Here is a 22,201-nt window from a genome sequence, read left to right as displayed (position 1 = left end):
AGATGCTCTGTGCAGAAGGGTTCAACTGGATAAGTGGCAGTCACTGAAAGCTTGCTTAATTTTAATGTTCATAACTTTTAAGACTACTGCACTGATTTTCTTCCAACTGAGAATGGCTAGCAGATCTCCCTGGGTCCTAAAAATCAAGATAAGTTTGAAGAAAGTTAGCTTATTCTTAATCAGGGCCCTACTGTGCTACCAGTTAGGGCCAGGTCTACATTAGACCTGGAAGGTCGGTTTAAGGTATGCACTTCCAGCTACGTAAAAATATGTAGTTGAAGTTGGCTTACCTTAAGCCAAGCTTGGCGCCATTTTCATGGAGGGAGGCCGATGGGAGCAAACGCTCCCATCAACTTCCCTTACACCTTGCAACTGTTAGGAGTACCAGTGCCGGCTGGAGCTGCCCTCAGCATTCAGTGTAGCAGGTCTTCACTAGACCTTCTAAATCAAATGTCATGGTAAGTATAGACGTGGTCTGACTTAATACCGCTGGATGTTTCAATTGGCAATCTCTGGAACCATCTAAGCCCATATGTATTTATGACCTAATAAAATATTGATTGGGGTTATAAAGGAAGTCTTTCTGCTGATTTGGGATTGAATTTGGCCATTCTAAGGGTATAGTTTAGCAATTTTACCGTATTTGTACTTGGGCTGGTGCAGCAATGGATTGTAGCTTGCCCCGGGCTAACTACTGTCTTGCGAGTTTTCAAGTGTATATGTCATGGTATTTGTAGCCTCAGCACATGGATACTGTTGATTACCAACCTGGGCTTTTTTTTTTAATTCCCCCCTCCTCCCGCCCCGGAAATTACATGCAAGAAATGGCAGTGATGCAACTGAAAGTTGCCACAACTAAGCACATCAAATGCCAGGAAATCTGCACATTAAAGATGAATGGATAATCTTATCTTTGCCCTGGCCCATCTCTATACGGAGCCCAGTTCTGCCCCCAGCTTTGTCATAGAGGACAAGAGGGTTTTAGGGGAGTAACTGAGGGTCGCATTTGGTCTTTAACTTTGGTCATGCTGGCCCTTCCTCCCCAATGGAGCCAGGTGCGGAGATGCATTTCAGAAGGAGCAGAGAAGCCTTTCAGGAGTCATGATGCAGTGACTCGCCCAGTCCTCAGCTGCCCCACCCTTGAGGTTTAAGTTTGGGTGACTAGTGCAAGCCACCGCTGGGCTGCAGCTTCCTCACTGCTGTGCTTAGTGCATCAACCTGAGCCGCTCTGCCCAGATTAGGAATCAGCTGTGATCTCCCAGTTCCAATGCACCAGGTCCTCTACTCTTCGAAACTGCATCCTTCTAAAGGAGGCTCATGAACTCTAATCAGTCAGAGGCTCTCTCTGCTCCAGCTCTTTAGATGAGAATAAATAAAGGAAGCAAAACTAAATTGCAACCATCTACAGTCCAAATGAATACTGACCTCTTAGTGTCCCAGCATTTCTTCAGTGCTTCTTGACACTGTAGGCTCTTTGGTGCAAGGACAATCCATATATGGGTGTTGTACTGCACCAAATACTTTGGTCCTCAAACATATCCAGGTGCCTAACTCTTTTTGAAATCAGTGGGCACTAAGTGGTTAGAGGTCTCTGTGAATCTGGGTCATCGACAGGGCTTTAATAACAAAAACACCTGCAATTCCAACTTCTCATATTCACAATCTCATTTGAAATAAACAAAAATTGGGTCACACGAGACACTTTGGACAGCATGTAAGCAAGGTGAAGCATGGACAGCAGACTGCAGTTTTCTTCTTGTGGCTTATTCCTTGTGCCATTGTGTTGGGGTTGTGGCACCGATGCCTAGCCAACTCCCCGTGCATCCCTTATCAAATCCATCTTTTATTTCCCCTGAAAGAAAGAGTGCTGTCCTCTTTGGCGTTTATCTCCGGGGAAAAAAATAACCCAAATTAGCCCTCCCCCCACACAAAAGTGTGGCAGCAGCTATAAATAAAAACCAAATCTCTCGTTAATGATTGATGCAGAGAAATCATTTTCAGCAAGTTTCAGGGTGCAGCTGGGAATGTTTGATCAGAGGGAGAGTGAGATTAGAGCCTGCTACGTCTGTACTAGAATCAGGCTACTGTGTCGGATGGCAGACTTCCAAGAGCCGGGTCAGACTAGGGAAGTTTGGCAACAGTGGAATTCTGTGGAGTTTTGCTTTCCATAGTGGGCCTCTACTTCTCTATGCTTTCCCTAAATACCTATCAACTTTCCACTTGTAGTAGTTATGTCTCCAGTACAGATTCCAAGGCCAGAAGAGACCATTGTGACCATCTGGCTAAGCTAGTATCCAGTGGACCCTCATCATGCCAGGTGGCTGTTGTCCTTCAGATAGCTTGCTGCTGCTGTTATAGAAATAGCTTTTTTCCTGTGGTGGCCCATATAGCACAGGGCAACAGGCAGCTGGTCCGTGAGGGGAGCTGTTTTTTAAACTGGCTCCCCTCATGGACCAGCTCCTGGCTGGCACCCTGCACTGTTGCTTCTGATACAAAGGCAGCTGCATGGAGCTCCTCAGGAGTGAAGCTGAAGCATGTGCTGGCTGCCAGCCTCACCCCCAGGGACTATAGACTAGGTGACTAACCGATAAGAATTCTCGAGCTTACTCGACTATTCAATTAACCGATATTTAACATCCCTAATCTACATGGGCACAAAAGCCCTTTTGCATGGCCACAGCTGGCCCATCTTAGCTGACTCGGGCTGTTGGCCTAAACTTGCTTGGTAGCTATTCAGGCTTGGACTGGAGACTAAGGGCTTGTCTATATTTACCCGGAGATCGATGCTTTTCTGGGGTTTGATTTAGCAGGTCTAGTAAAGATCCACATTGACCGCTGATGGCACCCTGCATTGACCCCAGTACTCCACAGGGTCGTGAAGAGTAAGGGAAGTCGATGGGAGACACATGCTGCAGAAATTGGGGTTACATTGGGGGTACATTGACTCCAGCTAGAGTGGCGTGTCTTAAGTTGATTTTTTCTCCAAGTGTAGATCTGGCCTGAGCTCTGGGCCTTCCCCCTTCAGTTTTTCATAAGACTTTAAAATCCAAACTACTGCTGCCTCATATGGACCCTAAAGATTTATTGATGCTTTTCAATCGTCTTTGGCCAAAACTTTTCCTTGGGTGTACTGTGGGTTGCCTGGTGGCCTCCACCCCAGAGAGAGCTGCATTTCAGCAGTGGTATATTATCGGTGAAGTAGCTCATGATCATTTAGGAAAGGTGATACATGAACTTCAAATACTGTTGTATATTCCCCAGTGCAATGTGCAATTTTAAATAGATAAAGTGGAGAAACTTCCTGTTGCTGTTGTTTTTCTGTAGTTATGGATTTCTCTGTCAAATTACAAGTGCATCTTACAAGGGGAAAGAGTTGTCCAGTGGTTATGGCACAGGAGTGGGGGTCAGAGTTGGGCTTTAATCTGACTCCACTGCTGATCTGGGGCAAGACACATCCCTATCCATGCCTTGGTTTCCCCATCTGTAGATAGGGATAATTATATTTACTTTATTTATATGACACATTGAGCTGCATGGATGAAAGCAGAGACGCTTTAGTAGCTTTGGTAATGACTGTAATTTTTGTGTAGTGTAGTGTTTAGGCTAAGGGGAGTATCCCCGTAAGTGGTTTGTGAGCCATCTGGAGGTGCTCCCAGTGTTTTAGAAGCTGCAAGCACTCAGCCAGAGGAGCAGTTTGTAGGACACATATTTGTGTATCTTTCATACAGACAAGTCTTTGGGATGTGGCTGTTCCAGTCTGATTTCTTTATATAGTTCTTGTTGTGTTAAGAGCAAAGAGAGCGTAAGAGTTGGCACCTTATTGCACTTCGAATCCAAAATTCAGCAGCACGTCTCCCCCGCAAGCAAATAGTGCATGGCAGCGTGGATGCTGTTTCAGTCATTAGCCAAGGTTCTGTTTAATCCGTTTACAGTTCTGGCATTTCCACAATGAAGGGAGAGTTAGTGTAGCTGCTTGAAGGAACAGAAGGAAACACACTCATATCCTATTGTTGTAGAGGTCGAGGACATCGATGATCTGGAGCAAGGCCTTGAACTCACAGTTCCTAAGATCAAATCCTGCTCTTCAGTATGTACATATGAATCCCATTAGGGAAAAAAATGGCTCTGTGAACATCCGTAAGTAGAATTTAGCACATAGCATTTGTTCCCTCAGTAGCATTGATCAGCCGAAGCATGAAAAAACTCCCTGATGAAGAACTAATACTAAATTCTCTGAAACGTGTATCATTTTACCTGGGAATTATCCTCCCTCAAAATCAAGTATCGCTAGGGGTTACGCTTTCTGCTGGGAATTTATTTCTGAGACTGTGAAGCACCTGTGGTAAGTTATTGACCATCACCTCATACTATGAATCTCAAAAGGTATGGAGGGTTAGTTTGGGTTAACATTTAAATGACTGAATTAGCCCAATACTTTGGACTTGTAAAACAGGCAGATAAGCTTTCTCATGAGAATTCTAGCCATTTGGACCAGAAGTACTTTTTTTGCATTATTTTAGCCCTTTTACTTGCATTCCTGGATGATACCTGGAACCACAGAGCCATATAACAATGCAAAACCACTAGAAACAGACCCAAGCCATAATTTCTGAATCAGGGACTACACTTCCCCAATATTTGGATCCAGGATTTGTTTTGGAGTTTGACTTTATAACTATAAAGAAAACAAAACAAAAGTTAACCAAAGCTTTTCTTGCTGGTCCCTGATTTTATTTTGTTCCACTCTGAAGATGCCCACCACCTAGTATCTTGAAGGGTGAGGATTTAGGGAAAACACTAACAAAAGAGTATTGTCACATTGTAACTTTGCTCCTGCTGAGTGACTTACCGGTAGTTCTGTGGTATCCCCATTAACATGTCGAGTGTTGTCTTGACGGCTAGTGCTTTAACCTTGGAAATAGTTCTCACAGCACCGGCATGCCTGAAGCTAGGGAGAGAAATAGAGGTGGAGCGCTACCCAGGAGACTGCTTACTCAGGAAGTTGAACTGAGGTTTCCTAACTAGTGAAAGCATGTGCAGTCTGCCCAAACAAGAAAGACAAGTATGATGTCCTATCGCCCAAGTCATCTAACTATTAGCCCTGGAGCAGAATAAAGAGTTACTTTAAACAATGACCCATTTAATTGCTGAAGAGCAATATAGTGGATCATTGTTTGTTTATTGCTGCAGGTCTGTTGATATTATGGTTTGCAAATTCTTCCGCAAGATGAAGCCGAGATTCTTAGAACCTAATCTGCCCCAATTTACACCCATCTGAGGTTAATACAGTACAGATGCCTTTCTTCAGCTACTCCTGATTTACATTGATATAATTTAGATCAGAGTTAGGTACCTAGATGGGATCAGGGCCAAAGCTTGGGTTAGGAGCCAAGGTTGGGTCAGCCCTGAATCCCGAGGGCATTCTGCACCCCCCCCTCCCAAAATCCCCCAAACATTTCTGTGCATAATATTTTGAAAATTCCGCAAATTGTATTTGTCAATAAATAAATGGGGAGGCTCCGACAAAGCAGTGGGGAGCAGAAGCCCCTGGCTGCAAAGAGGTGGGAGATCACCCTGTAGCCCCCCCCTCCCTGAGACACTGACCTCTAGGGCAGGCCCAGCCCTTGCACCGTGACAGAGTTGGGTGCTTGCTCTTTCTCCCAGCAGGGGAAAGGGTTAATGTCCTGTGGGCAGAGGTCCCACCCAGAGGGCCCATCGCGTGCACACGCGCATGCGCGCACGCGCGCACACACACACACACACACACAAGCAGTAACTTGCTGGAATGCTGCACAGCAGAACTTGACCACCTTGTGTTGATTTCAGGACTCGGTGTGCCTGTACAATGTGTTCCTTGGTAAGGAAATTAACAATGCAAAATGTCAGATAAATAAGGAGCTTTATTTGATTGGCATGGATGGAAATGGAAAGTATCCCTGACTCTGATGCCATCACCTGTTTGGGAACAAAGCATGGCAGGAGGCCAGGTCAGTTAACTAGGTGGAGTAGTTACATGTGTAGCCCTTCCCCCAAGATATAGCTTAAACCTCGCTGGCATTTGCGGCTTGCAGAGGTTTCTTTCCTCTCTTTGCAGGGAGTTAGGTTCTGGGTGCCACTGTTTTTGTGACACTTGATGCCTCCACCTAAGAAGGTGATTCCTCACTCAGCTCCAGTCATATTGCTACCACTGCTGGCCAGGAGTATAAAAGGCAGCATGCTAGAAAACGTAAAGCACCTGAACACAAACCCAAGAAAGAAATGACACATCCCAAAATAACAACATAACCAAGAGGAGCTTTAATGGGAGCAGAAAGTTGTGATCTGGAGAAGGAAAAGGTTAGGGTTAACTAATAACACTAGACATCAACACATGTCCCTCCTCTCAACACTGCCAGCTTTTCCCAACCCCCAGCTCCCTCCTTGGTGGATGGTGTATGGAGGCTGAGTCCAGAGGCGAGTGCTGCAGTGCTGATCTTGTAGGCTGGCTTGAAGGATCCTCTAACGGTCCCTTCACCTGGGTGGGGGAAGGGTCCTTGCCTCACTCCGTGATTCTCAGTCCTGTGGAGGTCTCACCTGGCTCTGGTGCTGGTTCAGATCTCTGCCAGTCTGGGATGGTGACCTCTACCTGAGTTGGAACTGCCTGACCCATGAGGCTTTCTTGCAGCTGCTCCCAGGCCTCTTTGTGGCATGGAGGAGGGGGCAATTTGTTACCCAGAGACTTGCTGTACTGATTCACTTCTCTCTTGGCTCCCAAGCGCAACGTGGATAACTAAACCTAGTTGCTGTGTCTCTGAGTCGGGCTGTGTCCTTTCACTGAGGGGCTGAGCAGCCTTGGCTCATCGTGGCCCCCACCGCGTCCAAAATAATAATTTCATGCAGAAGCCTATTTGCCTCAGCAGGTGTTTCTAATCCAGCCTTCCCTCTCGCTGTCTCCAGTCATGCTGGGAAATGCATCAGAAGACCCCCAGTAGCCATGATGGCCGTGGTCTATATAGGGTAGGATCAATGTTCCTTCTAATTTTTTTCCATCTCCATGCATAATAAATGTTATGTGCCCTGAGGTATGCATGGATGTGTACCACCAGGAGAAACACACGCTGTAACCTTTGGTTGTCTGTGGGCACTCTGCTAATCAACCGGGAGGTACCTGAATCTCTCCGGGGTGGCTGTCCAAGGGCACAGCTTACAGGGAGCACTGGGTAGGACCCCTTAGGGGTGATTCCATCATCCTAGGAGCTAGTGAACTCCGAGGCTGGGTTATACCTGTGTAATCAAAATAATCAGGCAGGTTATATGTCCCTTATTTAAACTAATAATGATAGTAGCTAGCATTAAGCAAAACCTTCACAAGTGCAAAGCAATGTACAGACATTCACTAAATAACCCTCCCAATGCTCATTTGAGTGAGATATCGTTACCCCCATTGCATAGGAGGGATCCCTTTCTACTCAGTGCTTATGGGAGGAGTGGGCTCAACAGCTCTGAGCACGAAAGCCATGTCTTTATTCAGAGAGGGCATGCCGCTTGGGCACAAGCTTCTCCATACGCTTGGCCAATGTATCTTTATCATGAGTGGGAGAAACCACTTCTGAGGCCAGCTGATAGCTCCGTCTCTGTAAGTTGCTTAGTTCTAAGTTCCTCTGCCAAAAAGGAAGCCAGCTAGTGTTATTTATGGTGGTTCCCTGTGGATATCGGTCTATTAGGAACTGTACTCGGGTTACCACATCATTTAGCTGTAGGACGGTAAGGGTTTTTCACCACTACGATCACAGGCCAAGCCTGGACCTCTGCCCACACTCCAGTGGGCAACTGAGAAAAGAGGGCCCAGGACCATTTCTCCTCAACTTTAAGGTCAATCTGAAGAACTTTAAAAAGTGGAAAGTAGAGGGCCATGCAAAGGGCAGACCCCCCAGGAGAGCTGGTATGATTTCTCGTGCCAAGCTTTGTTCTACAATGACCAGGTGTTACAGTGAAACACACAGTCATGACGACTGGCTTATGGGGCCCTATACTGTACTATTAAACTGGTGTCCGTATGCCTGCCAGCAGCCTGGGGGAAGGGAATGACAGTTTTTAGGGATGTGATTTTATAATTTCAACAATGCACTAATTAAATATTTTAAAGCAAATTTTACACTAAGGTCCCATAAATGACCACAGTCAATCAGAAAAGGATGGTATATACCTGGGTTGGCAAATGCCTATTAAATGGCTTCGTTACCACTTGAATGGCTCTTTCCCAGGTTCGATGCTCTGCTAATAGGCTTGGCAGGCTTTTTCAGTTTTAAGTTTACTAGATCCTTTCTTGAGGAAGCAGAGCTACAGACCAGGCTAGGAAGAGGCAGGTGGACATTAAGACCCAGGGAGCCCTACGCAACTGCGTATTTTGCATATTGGTAAGGATGGCCTTGATTATCTGCTCAAATTGCTATGTCCTGGTGATGTTTCTACACTTTGTTGCTACAAGGGGTAGGTTGGGAAATCTCTGTTTGCTTCAATATTTTGTATGCAGCTGATTCCTGAGAATATTGTTCATTGGATGCTTGGTGTTGTCTTGGTCTTTATATAACTTGGCATGAAACAAGTCAATTTGTTTTTTTTAAATTGCATGAATTCTATTGAAACTCCATAGCTTCTCTTGTACATTCAGGGCAAGATTTTCAAAAGGGATTAGACAATGGGGACTTCTCCCCCTCCCCCTGTTTTTTTGCATTTCCAACATGAGGAACCTGAAAGGTGCCTGGTTTTCACGGTGTGAGGGCTTTCTGAAAACCAATTCTTTCAGGCAAGGCATCCCAAAACTGAGGTATGTGAAACTGAGAGTTGCTTTTGAAAAGGGGGACCTCCAGGTTTCCTCCAGAGCCTTAAAGCATGGTGGAACCAGAGCCGGGCAGTTGCCTGGGGTCGCCAATTGGTTAGGACCGGTCCTGGGTGGAACATCACCTTTGATGCATTTCCGGCTTGATCTGATGCATATTAATCCCAAATTCAGGCAACTTGTGTCATGCGTAGATATACGTATGTTTGTGTGTGTGTGTGTGTGTGTGTGTTTCAGTCAATCACACTGGGATATAAGTTGTCATCGTTGGTAAGATGGCTCCTCCTTAGTATTTTAGGCCCCAGTTTTGGCTAAAGCTGAGTGGCGTCAACTCCCATGTGCTTCATTAAAGGCTCTTGGGACCTTGCAGCAGGTGGACTGGACCCATCTGGAGAAAGCCCTGTGGTGTTCTGTTTGTCATTCCTATGGTTGCACTTTGATACATGCGTGAGTGCTGACTTCCTTTTTCTTCTCTCTTCTTTCAACAGTTGCGGCTTTGATCATTTCTGAGCTTCTTCCAGCATCCAGACTATTGGGACTCTAATTTTTACAGACAGTTACCATTCAGCTCCTGGCGTTTCCCCCTTTCTCCCCTTGTCTCCTCACCACCTTCCCTTTCCCCCTTCCCCTGTTATAAAACTCCAGTGCATCGTGAGATTGACATGGAGGCTAGGGAGTCCCTAGGCAGCTCCCGGCAAAGGGGAGGCGAGGCAGATTTCCTGCCGGCCACGGTTGCCTCTGTGAAGCCTCCACCTGCTTCCAGCTGCACGGGGGAGACCATGTTGCCTGCTTCAGGCTCTGGGAAAGGGATCGCAGTGAGCGGGGAACGAATGGAACCAGAAGAAGAGGACGAGTTGGGTTCTGGGAGAGACGTGGATTCCACTTCCAATGCGGACAGTGAAAAATGGGTGGCAGGAGATGGCCTGGAGGAGCAGGAGTTTTCAATTAAGGAGGCGAACTTTACAGAGGGGAGTCTGAAGCTGAAAATCCAGACCACTAAGAGAGCCAAGAAGCCCCCTAAAAACCTGGAGAACTATATCTGCCCACCTGAGATCAAAATCACCATCAAGCAGTCTGGGGAGCAGAAACTCTCCCGAGGTGGGAAAAATAGCAAAGCAGCTAAAGAGGAGGACAGAGGACACTCCAAAAAGAAGGTAAGGATACCTCTGCTTTCAAGTGGCCTGTCATTTATGTTTCCTCTTTGTTAACTGTTCACAGTGGATGAACTGAACAGTTTCTCTCCTGCCCTCTGCCCTCCCCCCCTTGCCTTTTTTAACACAAGACTGTTCTATATGGATCAAGTGAGATAATCTGATCAGATGTCCTGAACAATGAGGACCAAATTCTGCCCATCCCTCCCATTTGGCCATCCCCCCTTGGCCCTTTTGGGAAGGGGCCGGGAGCCTGCTTCATGCCTCCGAGGGCAGATTTGGCTCTGATTATTGGAGCCTGCTTTTGCAGAAGTAACAGGAACCAGCCCTGGTATCAAAACAGATTTGGAACACAACGGGTTTTTCTCTTCTGGCTTGTTGAACGGGGGAACATCTGCCTTGCTGGGAACTCCTGGGAGAGGGACTAACCTGGGGCAACCTGCCCCTCTGTGCTGTGAGAGGTTGCCTGAGGTTCACACAGCCCTAAACTTCGGAAGGTCAGGCGGAGGCTCGAATAATCAGCTGAGAACGTTAAGGCATCCGGTGTTTGTGCACAAGAAATAAATTTTGCCCAGTTTGCAAAGCTCTGCTTGGTTAACATGGAGCTGACCAAAACCAAGGCGAGTCCAGCATTCCCATGTACAGTATGAGGATGATCTTGAATTGGCCTGTTAGCTAGTGCCGAGGAAGTCAAAAGTTTCCTGGCCTTTTTTATTTTGTAAATAGTTGAGAATGACGATTAATTAATTAATTGATGGATAAATGATATCCCCCATTTCTAACTGCTATTTGTCTGAGCACAGTAGCTCAATCCCTTTGTTTTGTAAACTTCCAGTTGCATTGTCAAATACAGGTATGTGTGCAGAGGACAAATGTGTTCCTACTTATATATAGGGCTAATGGCTCCATTACTCTCAATTACAGCATGGTGCTAGTTCCCCTAAAGCTATGGTTGGGAAGATGTTTCCATTATTAGCTCCATTTCCTACCAGGTGCTTATAATAGTCTTGAAATACCCTATGGGCTCAGATTTCTTATTCTTTACATTGGGTGGGAATGTATGCTCCTGCATTGGTGTAGTCAAAGTGAATCTTAAGGAATGTGAATGAGGATTAAAAGCAAGGAAAATTTTCCTCTGAATCCCTGTGAATAACATACTGCATGAGGGTGAAATATGCGACTTTTAAGTCTTTGAAGTGATTTACTTGGGACATTTATCCACTATGATGTGGATTTCCAGATATCCATCAAAGTAAATGAGAGTATGTCTACACAGCAGGGCAAAACTCTAATTAAGCTACACAACTTGAACTATGTTAGTTGCATAGCTGAAGTCGAAATAGCTTAATTCAGCTTTTTGGCGATAACTACGCAGCAGGAAGTCAAAGGAAGAACACTCTTCCTTCGATTTCCCTTTCTCCTCATAAAATGAGGGTTACAGGAGTCAGAGTAAGACGTCCTCCAGCTCACCATTATTTTGAAATAATGGATTACTGTGTGGACACGCACTATGTTATTTCGGAATAACGTTGCTGTGTAGACATAGCCTAAATGCTTAGGTCCAGCTATTAATTCTGTTACTCCCATTGAGTAACAATCTACTCCACAGGCAGTCCTGTTGATTTCAATGTATAGAATCTAACGTTAATAATGGTATCGCAATCTGGCTGTTACTCATTGCGTGCCCAAAGAAACTTTTATAGAATCATATGATTGTGGAACCCTACCGATAAGAACACACACTGACTGTACTTCTGTATATGGATCCAGGAGAACTTCCAAGGCTGCTATTGGAAATCAGGGCCAAATTAAAAGTACTAGCCTCACGGTGCGTGTTTGCTTGCATGGCAACTCAAATCAAGTTGTATTTTTTTAAAACAAAGTACATAAATAATAGCTATGGAAATGACACCCACAGCACTGCAACATCAAGGATAAGATTTGACTCATGCAAAGGTCAGGCAATTGGAAGATATCGATCTCAGCAGGTTTGTGTTGGTGTGTGGGCAGAGTACGTGACTTTTAAGTCAGTTCATCATGCTTTTCTGTAGCACAAAGATGCTTTCATCAGGGGTGAGAGCCCCTTTATGTTAGGCACTGTACATCCACATAATAATAATAAATAATAATAATAATAATAATAATAATAAAAAGACTGTAAACTCTTTGGGGCAAGGGTAATCTAAATATATGGCAAAAGGCAACAGGTGGATACAATCCACAGAGGAGCACATAATAAGGGTGAGATGGTTGCAATTAGCATAATAAATGGGGCTCATAGAGCACCAGCTGCCTAACCATTGTCCAGTTGGAGCCTCCACAAAGAAGAAGCTTGGAGAGGGATTTGAAGGAGGGCAATGCAGTAGCTTAGATGATTTGCGCAGCCAAATGTCCCTGCCCCAGAAGAGCTGGCAGTCTACAGGGCTTGATCTTGGAACCCTATACTTACCTGAGTAAGTGCAGCTTACCATTCAGGTAGCAGTCTCAGGCCCTAAATGAAAGCAATTTGTAATAGGAGGTGACACAGTACCGGGGACAGGTGAGAAGGTCAAAGGTTTCTAGGGTAAAACCATGTGGTTGCTGAATGGCTGATATCCGCATCATGAGGGTTACACAGAATTGTTTTCTGAAGTTACAGTTAATTTGAGGTTAAGAGGAAACTCTGCAGGTTGAAACTTGACTTGAACCAGAGCGAAGGCTTTCTTGCCCTTTTGTGTGGGTTTTTCCTATGTAGAGGAGCACGTATCTCATACAGGGAATTTTTGCGTTGGCTTACAGAAGTGTTGCCAGCTTTGTTTATGTATGAGAAAGAGACTGTACTACTTAAACCAGCCAGGGTTTTGTGGTGCTTTCATGGTATTTATTACTACAAAGTTATACTGGCCCTACTGTTGCTTTAACAAAAGCAAACTCAAAAAATCACTGACTGAGGAGAATAGTACCAATGAGTGATGGGTCATATTTTCTGTAGGCATAGCTCCACTGGTCTCAATGGAGAGGTAGGCCTGCTATATTTTTTTCCCTTTGGAACTCAGAACAATGGCATTATTCCACTTTCCCACCAGTTCCGTATTCAGGGCTACACACTCCTTTGAACTCCCAGTGAGACATGTTCATGGCTGTACATAGCTAGGCTTCAGAGAATTCAATACTTATTACTTTTACCATTGTGATGGATAATATCGATGTTTATTTTTCAGCATTCCTCCCCCCTCTCCATTGAAATGTTCCCATTTGCGGGAAATTATTTAAGGCTGACATTACAATACGTTTTATACAGTTTGAGGCGGCATTCCACTAAAAGTTTTCAAGCAGTGTCTTTTTGCCTCTCTGTGAATTTAGATTGTTATTGATGGAGATTTTTTGTTGTTGTCCATATGTATGTATATGGTATAATTGACGTGTATCTACCTCTACCGATAAAAATCGAACCCTTCCAAGATTATCTATTGCCCTTAATGTGAATGACAGCAGGGCCAATGGCTGTTTTACACCTAGAGAAGAAGTGCTCACATTTATTTTTACCCCCAAGGAGGAGTTAACTCTATTAGGACTGGAAAAATCACTTAGGTTTGTTGCATAATAATTTAAAACATAGCTACAGTTAGTCCCCAGTGCTTACAAATACCTCTTCAGCATGCTTGCAGGAGTTTCAATACACACAGCACAGAGGGCGAGTAATGAAAACATGGAAGCAATTTAAGTAACAGCATGTGGGTACACAAAGGAGTGGTGATGCCAGTAATGCAAAAGGGCTGGGAGCTGGGGAGATGGTGTTTATTCAGTGGCCACTGAGGGAGGAAACTATGCCTGTTTCTTAGTCCCATAGTGTTCTGTTTGAAAGGCAGTATTAGCTGATGAATCTGTTCTCAGACTGTGGTCCATGGACCACTGGTGCTTGGTGGAATGGGGTCTGTGGAGAGCTTTCTGTTCACCAGGGAGAGGAGGGAGAAGGGAGAGGAGTGTTCCTCTTTTTTTCCAGCAGCTATGTTACATGAGAAAAATCTAGACAGACACTACTTCCCTCATGTTGCTTTTCCACATGAACCATCGCTGCAGTTGTCCGGGGTTTGTGATGTGATCATGAATGAAAGTGGAGGGAATCCAGGAGACGATTGTAATGGGTGTGGTCCCCATTATGAAAAAGAATGTGCAAATCCTTGGCCTCATGGTTTGAGATTTAGGCTTCAATCCAAGAATTTCTGGTATTCAGTACCAGCTTTGCCAAGTTTTTTTCCCCTTAATTTCCCCAAAGGAGGTTGTTGATAGTTTTTGCCAGCATCCTGTAAAGGTGAATTCCATTTTGGCTAGTGGTTGTACAGCAATTTGAAAATCTACAATTGCCCAGTAAATGATCAGAGGTATTTCAGCTGCTCTCGGCAGAAGATTGGGGTGGACCGAGCCACCGGAGTTTACAATATGCACCATTTTGTATCTGCAGAAGACTTCCTGATGGTCACGGGGGGCTGAGGACTATCTCCCTTTAAAACAGTGGTTCTCAAAGGGTGGTCCACGGACCCCTAGTGGTCTGTGATTTGTCTTGCAGGTGGGCTGTGGGTTTGGGGCTCACCCTTCTCCCAGCAGTGGGGAACCTGCACTGGCGCTCCTGCCCTGCGATCCTCCCACAAGTTCGGAGCGCCAGTGCCGGCTTCTCGCTGTGGGAGAGGAGCCTCGCCAGCCAAATCCAGCTTGGGGAATGAAGAAACTCCATGCACTGCCACTCCCCCTCCGCCTGGAATCACAGCCAATGAGAGCAGCGGGGGGTGATACTGGGGAGGGTGGGAGGCACAGAGCCAAGTAAGCACCGTCCATTCCCCTCATGACCAGATCCTGCATTCCCATCCCTCTCCTGATGAGACCCTGCACTCCGCTCTTGCATCCTACCTCCTGGCCAGATCTCACATCTCTCCCCCCCCCACACACACACATACCTCCTCCTACCTCCATTTTGTTATCATGGGTGGCTTTCTGGTGGTCTGTGGAAAGGTCTGCATTGAGTGGGGTGGGCTGTGGGCCAAAACGTTTTGAGAACCAATCACTGCTTTAAGAGGACGAGCCGTCCTGTGACTGCCACACACCTTTTGAAAGGGAGATGGGCCTGAGCCCACTTGTGACGCCAAGATATATTCTGATGAAGAAAACGCAGCATAAGCCACAAATCCACACTACCCTGCAAGCACTGAGCGTGCGGCACATGCTGTCAATTCCACACCTGCAGCAGGGCCATCGCAAGTTTGCATTTTTTAGTCAATAGTAGCGCATTTCCCCTTGGAAGTGGGCAAACAAACTGTCAGCTTTGATGGGCACTAAAAGCGTGGCACCACATGCTACGAAGCAATCCATCAACATTCCAGGCCTGTCTTGCAGAGTTTAACAAGCCCCAGATGAGAAGTAGTTCTGTGTTTTCCTTCCTTTGCTGCCCTCTGTATTTTCTTACGGCTGTAAACACTTGATTTTTGTTTTGTTTCGTGCGAGTGTGCCAAACTTTCATCTGCGTTCCCCTCATCTGCATAATTCATTGCTTCAGGGCATGACAACTCCTTTTTTTAGGCTTCGGAAGGGTGAATAAATTTATCAGTGGCAACTCTGATAGAAGTAAAATTTTCTTGTGTGTATTCATAGGAAGCTGTGCTCTTGGATTTGCTCATGTGTACTAGGGATGAGTGTAACCATTAACATGATTAACCTGTATGGTCACAGGCAGAACTGCCCACTCTCACTGCTGCCTCTGATGCAGAGGCAGCAGCGTAGGGGGCAGACAGGGGTAGACAGGAGCAGGTTTTTGAGTTGGCTTCTCGTGTGCACCAGCTCCTGTGGAGCTGCTTGACCTCCCCCTGGTGTGTAACCATGTAACTGCTGAATTTTTCAGGGGTTACATGGTTACATAATTAAACATATTTTAACATCCCTAATATAGACATCTGGATTTTAAATCAAAAGTAGCTCTTTGTCAGGAAGTTCCTATCAAACTCCCTATTCTCCTGAATTTTCATTCGCTTGCTTTCCGTTCACTTTGTGTACCTCCCTCCGTAGACACTTTCGCCTTGAATTCCTATGAGTCCCTGTGGATTCCCTTGTTCATATTCTTTTTCCTTTGGAACCTTCCCCATCATGCCCTTTGCCCTTCCTTCTTGGCTCTTGGCTCTTGGCCGGCACATTTCCCTTTCCCTGAAGGTTCTCATGTGCAACTATAGTATCTGTCTTTCTCCTGTCAAATTGCCCCTGTGCTGTATTCCTTTCCCTTGTGATTTGCTTGCATGATCCTCAGTATGCTCACAGTGCATATTTGTTTCTCTTTGGAAAGGGCATATAATTCCAGGATCCCCTTTGTATATATGATTGTTTCCCTTTGGGATCTGAACTTGGATGCCTTTAAGTTGGCAGAAGCCCTTACCTTTCAAGAAGGTTGTGAGATTGTTTGTTTTTTAAAGGTGCAGTTATGTGAAGGATTTCTACCACTCCTCCGCCCTCTTTTGTAATCAATTAACTGAATTATTATGTGGATGGATAGATGGTCACCTCCAGTTCCTTACCTTGGTTCAGGCTTTCACTTCAAAGTGTGAATGATTGAAGGAGGGGAGTGAGTTCATTAAAAGGATATTGATCCAAATTAGGGATGTAAGTGAGTAATCGATTTGAGTACTCATCTACTCACTCCCCCTCCCTTGCTGCCTCTGTATCAGAGGCAGCAAGTGTGTGTGTGCGAGGGGGGGGGACAGGAGCCAGTGCTGGGGGGAGCTAGCTTAAAAGTTGGCTCCCTCCAGCACCATCTCCACGGTGCTTCCTCCCCCCCCACCACACTGAGGCCTCTATCGGACGCAGAAGTGCGGGGGCAGGGTTAGGAGAGGCTGCTGCAGAGCAGCCTCTGCACGCAGCAGCACCCCTGTCTGGAGCAGCCTCTGTTTGTGGTGGCCAGGGCTGGCCACAGACAGGGGCTGCTGCTGGAGCTGCCTAGCTCTTACTACATTTAAAATCCAAAGCCACAGTGGTCCCTGAGTAGCACGACCCGCGACTGTTTGGTCCTCACTTGCACCAGGTCTGTAAGCTACCCCCGCTGCAGTTTAAATGTAGTCAGAGCCGAGCTGCCTGTTCACCTGGCTCTGACTACATTTAAACTACAGAGCCACAGCGGGGTAGCTCTTGGACCAGCACAAGCTAGGACAGAGCGCCTTCCCTTATCGACTAATCGTGTGGTCGATACAAATTGTATCTACTACATGATTAGTCAGTTACCCACCTCTTAACATCTCTAATCCAAAACCAAAAAAATAAAGGCAAATCAAAAGGGGCAGAGTCTAATCATTTGAACTCAAAGGGCTAATTCTCCACTGCCTTGTATTGTCATTAATGCCATGCAAAGTGGGTCTGAAATGCTACCAGCTCAGAATGGTAGGTCGAGATTTTCAGCTGCCCTCATGGGATGTTGGGTGTAAATACGGAATCACATCACAAAGGAGCCTATTATTGGCCCTTGATCTTCAGTATGGTTCTGTGAGGACTTGGTCACCAGAGTAGATCATAAGCAGCCTTGAGGCTCCTTTAAACTATAATGCCTGCTCCAGGTATTGTTTTGGCAATGGGAGAGGACAAGGGAATAGGAAGAGTGGTGGTGTGGGACCTACCCTTCATACCAAGGGATGAGAGGTATGATGTAACTAGCAGAACAACTATCATGAAGGGAACCTTCTACTGGCTCAATAAACTGACTTCTGGGGAGTTTTGCATTGGGAGAAGAGCACAATGCGGCTCTAAGAAGCCTGAGGAACTTGCACTGTATGGGCCAGGACCTGGAGTATCTAGTCTCCATTATTTCTGAAACATTTTTGTAAATGTAAATTATTATTTTTTCTTTCCCCCACAGAGTTGGAAACACCAATTAGAATATCTGGGGGTTGTTTGGTTAAAAAGCCCCAAACCAAGAAAGTGAAATTGTCTATAAACAACATGATATTGACCAGTCCTGTTTCACTATCAGAGAGAAGTGAAATTCAATAGAAGTAAACAAACTAAAATAAAATAGGGCACGGGGGAGGAGAAGGATGATTTCTACTGGTGATGATTAAAATCCAATCAGCCTGGCCCTTTTATTGAGTTTTTCCTAGGCCGCTGCTAGTAGGGAGCAGTGCCTGGGTTAATCCATATTATGAGTGTCTCCTGTGCAGGATCAAAATGGGTCTTGTCTTCCACTGTGACTTGCAGAGGCCAGTGGCACTTAGTCCCTGAATGTCCCTGTCAATTTCCAAAAGATGCTTGGAGTTTTTGCATGTGGTTACTTATCTGGTAAAGGGACAATGATCATGAGGTAGGAGGAGAATGATACAGATTGCCCATGTGGGTTGTTTCTGGTCACCAAAGCAAACTGCTGAATTAGAAGGACTGTGCTGTATTTGACTAGTCTCAGAGGGGTAGCCGTGTTAGTCGGTAACTTTAAAAACAACGAGTAGTCCTGTGGCACCTTAGGACTACTCATATTTGTCTAGTGGCTAAGTAGCCAGGATTTGCTCCACCCACTTCAACTCATCCATATGGAGGCTGTTTTCATTTAAACAGCCTAGCCACCTCCTCTTGAATGTTTTCAGCTGGTCTTCTCTTCTGTTTCCTTGTTTATTTAAAGCACCGGGTACTGTGCCTTTAAACACAAGCCCCTCTGTTGAACACATGACAAAACAAAATATGCCTCACGCTGGCTTGTGTGTTCATTGGACACCAAGCGGCTTTGGTCAGGAAGTAATTGGAATCCGTTCTGGGCAGCGGGAGCGAACTATTGCACGCAGATACCTGATTCCTGGCATTGAATCGGTCATCGTGCTTCTCACGGCAGAATCATGAAGAAGAAGAAGAAGAAAAAGCTGTGGGAGGGACTTTTTTCAGGTGCCATCTTGTGAACCTGCCAAGTATCGCTGCATTTTGAAGGCTTCTGCTTCCTCTGAGTCCTCCGGGTCAGTGGAGCCATGCGAGATGTTGGGCGTGCACAGTGGTCAGTGTCTTCTTCCTTTCACGAGTCCACACATTTGGACACCCTCTCCCCCGGCATTCTTCTTCACACACTTAGGGTACGTCTAAACTACATGCCTCCGTCGACGGAGGCATGTAGATTAGCCAGATCGGCAGAGGGAAATGAAGCTGCGATTAAAATAGTCGCGGCTTCATTTAAATTTAAATGGCTGCCCCGCTCTGCCGATCAGCTGTTTGTCGGCAGATCAGGGCAGTCTGGACGCGCCGCGCCGACAAAGAAGCCTTTCTTGATCGGCACAGGTAAACCTGGTTTCACAAGGCATACCTGTGCCGATCAAGAAAGGCTTCTTTGTCGGCGCGTTGCGTCCAGACTGCCCTGATCTGCCGACAAACAGCTGATCGGCAGAGCGGGGCAGCCATTTAAATTTAAATGAAGCCGCGATTATTTTAATCGCGGCTTCATTTCCCTCTGCCGATCTGGCTAATCTACATGCCTCCGTCGACGGAGGCATGTAGTCTAGACACACCCTTACATGGCATCAAACTCAACCCTTGCAACTTACATTCACTCAAATTAACACCTTCAGACAAACCTCCAGTCTCCACTTGCACACACACACACACACACACAGTGCCCCCCACGCCTCTGGCGTGGACACGCATCATGGGGAGGCAGGTAACTGCCGGTCAGAGCTGCCCCAAACAAACAGGTATGTCCTCGCCCACGCTGCCCTGAGGCCCACTTCTGCTTCTCCTTCTTTCCCCATGGCCACAGCTCAAGGTTGCTCCTCTTCCCCAAAGCGGGTGGGACTAGAGCGGGCGGCCAAGACTCAGGGTGGCTCAGGCCATTTGGAGCTCCAGAGCTATGAGCCTGTGCTCTGGGGCTTGGCGGGGAGTCAGCAGGCAGGGGCTCAGGGTGGTTGGGGCAGGCAGGGAGGGCCTGAGGGAGGGGGCTTCAATGAGGGAGAACAGAGGGAAAGCAAGGTGTGGGGTGACCCACAGGCACACAGAGTGGGGAGCAGAGTGAGGTCACCTGACTTCAGCAATTAAAATCTAGAGGGGAAGGCAACCCCACATGCCCCCACTCCGTCCCTCACGCGTCACCCTCAGGGCCGCCTTGGTGCCTAGGACACGCTCTATGGGATCTAACAGTGAGATCTAACATTTTCCTTACGCTCTATGGGGCACAAGGAAAATGCCCCAGACAAACCTTGAAAGCTCTGTCGCCATTTAAAAACAGATGGTTAGACTCTTTCCCACTTCGGATGAAGAAAAGGAGTCAGTTTGATAAGTGGCCCTCGAGTACAGGCTTCATTGGCTGTGTCTTCTTCCTTCCTGAACACGACCCTCAGACAGTGGAGTCGGACTCCCTCATTTCAGTACAGGAAGGCTGTGTCTAGACTGCATCCCTTTTCCGTAAAAGGGATACAAATTAGACACATCGCAATTGCAAATGAAGCAGGGATTTTAAAAAATGGAGTAAGAGATCTTTTGGAAAAGGCTTTATTTTCCGAAAGATCCTCGTCTAGACTGGCGCTTTTTTCTGGCAAAGCCCCAAGTTGGAAAAAAGCAGCAGCCATTTTTATGCAAATGAAGCGGTGGGGATGTAAATCCCCTCTTCATTTGCAATTGCGATGTGTCTAATTTGCATCCCTTTTATGGAAAAGGGATGCAGTCTAGACACAGCCGTCATGTTCTCTCTAGCGGGGAGTGACATTTAAGCCCTCTGCTGGGTTCAGCTAATCTGAGGCAGCCTGGGTTAGTGGGAATCAGACAGGACCCACCTAGTCACGAAAGGCAGAGCTTCCGACCAGCAGGACTTACTCGAGGGCGCTAAAAATAGCTGTGAGGACAGCGCTTGGAAGTGGTGATTCAGGCTCTGAAGCCTGCCCTTTCCCTTTGCCTCAGAGACCAGGCCCCAGACTGAACGGCAATGTCCGCACAGCTGTTTTTAGCGTGGTACTGCTGGCCTGCTCTGTTGACTTGAGCTGGGGTTCTCATTGCCACAGGCTGCGCAGATTTGCTGTAAAGGTCCCAGTTAATATTGGGGCTTGTGATTCAAGACTGTGCGCTGTCTCAGAGAAAGAAACAGCCTCTCCCTTACTGTGCTGAGCTTCCTGCCTAACCAGAAAAAACATAATCAGGAGAAAGGAAACAGTGTTACCCTCTTTGTCCAGAAGGGGAAACTAAGGCACAGAACAATTTATGTGACTTGCCCAAGGTCACGCAAGAAGCCTGGGACAGTGCCAGTATTGAGCCTCGCTCTCCTTCATCCCAGTTCAGTTTCTTAGCCACAAGACCATCCATACTTGAGGGCAGGGCTTACAATCTCTATAGGTTTGCCCCAGATTGGTAGGTAAGAGATCAAGTCTGTGCAATGGAGAGGAGGAACAAGCTGGGGGAAGCAGCTTTTTTGCATGTCATCTGAACTCGTTTTCTCTTGTGGGTGTCCTTCAGTTCTTCCCTCTCCCCCTTTCCCCAGTGGTATTTAAAGAAAAAAAAAAGCTTTAAAAATACTTCTGGGTGGTGGTCTTCTCTCCTGAGCTTTAGCCTGGAGCAAGTTTTATGGCTGGGTGTGGTCTCTGAAAATAGAAGTTTATTATGGAAGTGCAGACAGGCCTGCAACTGTAGCAGCACTCTGAGGTACCTCCTCAGCCAGTCTTTTGTCCTTTACGAATGCAGCCTGTGGCTGTTGTGAGCAATGTAACAGGTCTGTAATTTCCTGACATAATGACAAGTCCAGGTCATGTGTGAAAGTTCCAGGTAAGAAATGTGATTGGGGATGGGGGAGATTTGAGACGTGACTACTGATCTTTGGGTACCCATTTTGAGACCCTGTAAAGAGGCCTGATTTTTAGATAGTGAGTACACAACCCTTGTGAAAAGTATCCCCTTTCAAGATGTTGTATGTCGGCCACCCAAAATCACTAGGTTCTTTCGGAAGCTTTGGCTATGCACATCAATCTGTTACTTAAAGAATAGGTTCAAACTTATGGGATTGATTCAGACATGATAGGGCGAAGTTGCTGTATGCTGCAGATCACACTACGTGATCAGAATGGTCCTGTGTGGTCTTTGAGTCTATTACAGGAAGTCCCCGACTTATGACTGGGTTGTGTTCCAAAAGTTCGTTTGTAAGTCGATTGTTTGGAACTCGGCACGCATTTTCCCACAGAGACAATGGTAATTAGGTTCGCAGGCTAGCCCACAAAAGCCTATTTCACCCATAATGTAGCTGTAATTCTGAATAGTTGCAATGAAAAATAGTAGAAGTAGA

General features: G+C 46.2%; 1 protein-coding gene across 10 annotated transcripts in view; it reads left to right on the top strand.

Moving 5' to 3' along the window:
• Positions 1–22,201, top strand: part of SETBP1 (SET binding protein 1) — a 360,349-nt gene that overhangs the window by 10,492 nt on the left and 327,656 nt on the right. For all 10 annotated transcript variants that reach the window (XR_003086873.3, XR_012905000.2, XM_025178259.3 and 7 more), the window contains exon 2: positions 9,307–9,972. Coding sequence is in view for 8 of the 10 variants with exons in the window: in XM_025178259.3 (XP_025034044.2) it covers positions 9,481–9,972 (492 nt within the window). In the remaining 2 variants the exon portion in view is untranslated. The remainder of the gene's footprint in view (positions 1–9,306; positions 9,973–22,201) is intronic.

This window comes from Pelodiscus sinensis, chromosome 6, assembly GCF_052426305.1.
Source record: "Pelodiscus sinensis isolate ZL-2025 chromosome 6, ASM5242630v1, whole genome shotgun sequence".
NCBI lineage: Eukaryota > Metazoa > Chordata > Testudines > Trionychidae > Pelodiscus > Pelodiscus sinensis.
Note: the sequence above shows the minus strand (reverse complement) of the source record. Positions and strands in the feature narration are given on the sequence as shown.